The sequence below is a fragment of the Nematolebias whitei genome, chromosome 5 (assembly GCF_014905685.2).
Source record: "Nematolebias whitei isolate Nwh7 chromosome 5, NemWhi1, whole genome shotgun sequence".
In the NCBI taxonomy this organism is placed as follows: Eukaryota; Metazoa; Chordata; class Actinopteri; order Cyprinodontiformes; family Rivulidae; genus Nematolebias; species Nematolebias whitei.
The window spans coordinates 34180507-34185574 of record NC_056502.1 but is presented as its reverse complement, the minus strand read 5'-3'; the positions used below and the strand labels follow the sequence as shown (position 1 = coordinate 34185574).

Genomic DNA, 5068 nt, shown 5'->3' with positions numbered 1-5068 from the left:
AGATATATATATATATATATATATAGATATATATATATATATATGGAAACTACTACTTAATACTTGTACTACTATTCCTACTTCGCGGTTTTTCACTTATCGCGGGTCTTCAGGGTACGGATCCCCAGCGATAAACGAGGGACTACTGGAATCGGTTACAGAAAGTTGGACCTGACTGAACTGACATTTTACTTTGTACTTGCTTTAACATTTTTACACTATTGTATGTTAGGTTTTATGATTTGGGGAGGTTTTTTGGGTGGTTTTGTTGATGGTGTAAAACACTAATGCCTGAGTTGTCTAAACTTTCCAAATGTTTGCATCCATTATCTGCACAGCTGCAGAAAGAAAAGCTTTGCAGAGAGTGGTGAAGGCTGCACAGAAATCTGTTGGAATCAGTCTCCCCACCATCACAGACATCTACACCTCCAGATGCAGGAAGAGGGCCACCTGCATCATGAAGGACCCCACCCACCCAGCACACACACTTTTTGCCCCACTCCCCTCAGGAAGGAGGTTAAGGAGCATTAAGTGTAGAACCACTAGACTGAGGAACAGCTTCTACCCTGAGGCTGTTAGACTCATGAATCTCTAACTAGAATAATCACTGTGAAAAACCATATCATGTTGCTGCTGATCTGTTTCATGTTGCTGCTGATCTGTTTCAATGTTGATGTGTTCATGCGTGCACATCTGCTCACAGACTCATGTTCATGTTTGTGCTGATGTTCAATGTTTTTATGTTATGAGTGCTTAGTGTATATTTAGTTGATGTTTTTCTTAGTTCATATCTTAGATGTTATTACTGTTTTTCTTATACATTTTATTGTTGGATGTAACTGGGACCCTGTGTACATAATTTCGCTCCACCACATGTACCACATGAGGTGCGAATGACAATAAAGAAACTCTGACTCTGACTCTGATTTTGTTGTGATGGCAAAACTTTAACTGTCCATCAAAACACAGGATTTGTGTCTTCTTTCACTGGATCACTGCTTCAGGAGTTGTGGTTTTAATCAAACCCCCTCAGAACACAGAGAGGACAGATTGCAGTTTTATCTTAAAATATTATTTTAAAACAGGGACAGTAACTTTACAGGAACTGTTTGTTTGGTTTTTATACGCCCAGCAAAGGCGGGACGATTTACAGTATCGTCTCCCTCTGTTCGTACGTACGCGTGTTGACTTTCTAGTCCTGTTCATAACTTCTGATCTGCTCAAGATAATAAAAAAAAACTTCATGCACATATGCATCATCATGCATCAGTAGGTGTGTTGCATGCACTTCTTATCAATCCAGCTTCAAGGTCGAGATCACAAATAAAGGTCAAATGTTATACATGTTCTATGCTTGTCCAGACCCTCGCCATAGATTGCTGTATAGCAGTTTGTTGGCAGGTGTGTAGTATGTCATCTGGTAGTGTTTTTGTGTGCTTCCCTTAAGAGTGCTGTTAGGGAGTGACAGACATGTGAGTGGTTGCCATGGTGACACTGTGAGCTTTAATTTGGAGCTTTAACTTTAATGATTGCAGCAGCTTTAACTTGTTATAATATTAATTCTCTGTACTTTTACTATACAATCTGTACATCAAAACACAGATCTTTATGGAGTTGTACAAATGTGATAGGATTTTAGGTCATAGGCACTTTTCAAGTTTCCATCATAAATTTTATTGAAACATTGAAGTTTTAATTATACATCTGCACCATTTTATTTACAGATGATTTACAGCTCTTTGTGTTTCTGGAGTAACTCATTTCACGCCTTCTCAGTAGTTTTTAGTTTCATGAGAAACTGCAGGGATAACCGAGGAACCCTTCACACAGCAGAACGGCGAGACGTTTTATGAAACAGGAGACAGTGCTCTGTGATGGACAGCTTGTCACGCAGAACTTTGTCCGAGTGTTTTTGTTCGAGTGCTCCGACATGAGAACGATTCAGAACCGTTTTCTTCGCAGCATGCATTTACAGCTTAGTCATGTGTTGGCCGTGCTGGACCGACAGCTGTAGATAGTGTTACACATTTCCTACTGACAGCTCCGACCTGCTGGGGGCTCATCCATGTGGGGGAAGGATAAAACCCAAGGGGGTGATGTGGGTGAGGATCAAACTGAGGGAGTCAGAGAGGACAGACAGAAGCAGAAAGAACAGGAGGAGTGAGAATGAGATGGTTTTCAGACCGGTCGGACACTGAGGACGTCTAGACTTTCACTTGCTCAAGTTCAGAGGGGGTGCAGGCTGAGTGGGGGGGATCACACTGTTGAGACTCAGCTGAAGGGTTTCAGGGTTTAGACACTGAGGAGGGTATTAGCTTTCACACACTGCTGGGGTAACGGGGGAGTCTGCCAGATGTCAGCTCCTCACCCATAAATCCTGCTAAATGGGCAGCAGCTCCGCCTGCAGAGGACGGCTGAGTGGACGTCAGGCCTCTGTCCCTCTCTGTGCTGTTTGTCAAAACTCACTCCAGGCCCACAAACACTTGGTTTCACTCAGCTGACGGCCATTCGTCATCCCCTGCTACTTCTCATCGGGCAGATGGCTTTCTTATGCGAGACTGTTCCTGATTATTTCAATTTCCTGCGTCGAATCAGCCGAATCAGAGCCGAAACTCACATTTAGTGGAGTTCACCGTTAGTTTGTCCAGGTTAGGGTGTAAATCAGCACAGAAAGAAGGGTCAAGTGTACAAAAATAAAAAAAATGTGTTGGAAGGATAAAAAAAATTGTTTAATATTGGTGAAGCTTCGTGCTTTGCTGCTTGTTTTTTAGAAGACGTTTTTCTTGCTTTCTCAAATAAAATTGAAAAATGCCAAGTTTTTTAATGTTGCTTCAGAATGCAAGCTAAACTCACATGCAAGTCACACTCCCTTCCCTCCCTCCTGAGGGTCATTGACCTGTGTTATGATTGTTGAGCAGTTTTGTCAGTCCACCTTTAAAAATGAAACAGTTTCAGATTAATTTGATTTGCTCTATAGGTTTTAAATCTACTTCGGTCAAAAAAAAAACCTTAAACGTTAAATTATGTGAAAAAGACGTGACACAACAATCCCCTGGTCGCCTTATTTTAGCTTCTCTGACAGAAAGTAATAATTGCATATGGACTGTAGTGAAGAGCAGTTTTTAGAAACCACGTTAAGCTTTGAAGCCAGCTGCTCAAGTAAAACCAAACCCAACAGAAGAATATTACATCATGCTTCCCCCCTAAAGTGTCTTCAAAACAGGTCACACTTTCACCGTCCCACAGGGCCAGCGGGGGTTTTATGCACAGTCACTAATCTCAGATTAGACTTTACCATTAAACTTACCCAAATCACCACCTGTGATCTGGGATCAACCTGTTCTTTCTGTTTTATTAACTCTAAACAGAACGGTTTCTATAAAAGATCATTTTGATTTGTCTTTTTTTTCTTATGTGGAGGTTTTCAGCTCACCATTTTCCTCTGGTTGCTGAGGCAGAAGGTACAGATGTGTTTGGGCTGAGACGATTGGTCGGATCCTCGACTGGGGGAGGAGCTGACGTGGAAGAACGGCGGCGAGGGAGCGTGGCACGGCTGTCCGTCGTGAAGCCCTTCGCCCAGAAGCAACACATTCCCCAGATGACTGATGTAGCTGCTGGCCAAGCGTAGCGTCTCGATCTTCGACAGCTTCCTGCAATCATAAAAAGACAGGTGTTGGACACGGTTGTTGGTAAACCTGTGGTGGAACATGTTTTCTTTGACATCTTTAGAGAAGACAAAGTGAACTGTGACGCACGAGACTAAACGACACGTGTACCTGTCTGCAGGCTCGGTGGGGATGAGCGTCCGCAGAGCTGTGAATGCAGTGTTGACCGAGTTGGTGCGATCTCTCTCCCGTGCGTTAGCTGCGGTCCTCTGCCGAACTTCTCCAGGGGGCGACGACCCCGGGGGGCCCAGCCTTGCCCCCATGCTGGCTATGTCCACCCCTCCACTCCCACACATCTTCCTCTTCCTGTTCATCTTGATGTGGAAGGCAGACTGGGATGACGAGGACAGACGGAAGGATGCAGAGTTGGTGGTGTGCTCTTCAGAGCCCGACCCTTCGCTGCCGTTCTCATCCTCATCTTCTGAAAGGAGGGCGATGTCGCCATACAAGAAGCGTCCTGCGGGAGGCACCGTGCGTAGCATGGCAAAGGTCATCTTTGGTGTGACAGCTACTGTTCGCTCCTTTGGAAAACTCTGCCCGTTGTTGGGATTCTGCTGACGATGTTTGGTAGCAACTCCCAACTCTGGATGTCCACTCGGGGTGTTTACCAAGAGAACCAAATGTTTTCCTCGTGGATCTTGCTCACTAAGACTAAAGCATCAGTGAGCTGATGTTAAAGTCAAGACTTCAGATCTGCAGTCACAGGTGGTTGCCAGTTCCAGGTTCTTGATGTTCTCAGATGAGCTTTACTCAAACATCCCCAAGATCTGCTAATTATTCACTTCTCCTTGAGGAAACGAACCAATTGTAGAGTGGCACATTAAAGTCAAGATATGAGCATTGATTTGTTGCTTCCCTGAACGTCGTCACTTGTTTTTATTGTTGCTGTTTCACTCCAGGCTGAACTAAGAAAAGCAGCTCATTGCCGGTAGCTTCATGCTCTTTTGAGTTCTGTTGGTCTCCTCCCTTGTCCTTCTTTTCCTCTGCCTCTTGGCTCCACGTGTGCGTGCGGTCTGAGTGTTTAAGTCCGCCTCTGGTCTTATATTCAGTGGGAGGGTTGAAGGACCGATGCGCCCCTCCTCCTCTGAGCGGTAAGAGTCCCAGGGCTGCTGTCTAAAATCAGGCCAGAGAGACTGGAGGCCAGATGCAAACCATCGGCCGGAGTTTGTTTTGGCTGCGTGCCGCTGTGGTCCAGGGGAAATCCACCCCCTAAACAGTACTTGCATCACCCTCTGAGCTCTCTGCAACTCACAATCCAATCAACATGAAAATGGTTCACAGACAGACAGGATAAAAAGATGTCATCTACAACAGGACGGCCAGTGAAGGCTGAAACAATGAAGGCTGAAACAGTGAAGGCTGAAACAATGAAGGATGAAACAGTGAAGGCTGAAACAGTGGAA

The 5068-nt window shown here is 44.8% G+C and overlaps 1 protein-coding gene across 1 annotated transcript in view; it reads right to left on the bottom strand.

The window, feature by feature from the left end:
- The window catches only part of LOC119410214 (basic helix-loop-helix transcription factor scleraxis), a 19343-nt gene extending 14680 nt beyond the window's left edge, over positions 1 to 4663 (bottom strand). Inside the window, exons 1-2 of the mRNA XM_037677125.1 lie at positions 3777 to 4663; positions 3434 to 3650 (exon numbers count right to left, since the gene is read on the bottom strand). Of these exons, the coding sequence (XP_037533053.1) occupies positions 3434 to 3650; positions 3777 to 4159 (600 nt within the window). The 5' untranslated portion in view covers positions 4160 to 4663. The remainder of the gene's footprint in view (positions 1 to 3433; positions 3651 to 3776) is intronic.
- Positions 4664 to 5068: the final 405 nt, after the last annotated feature.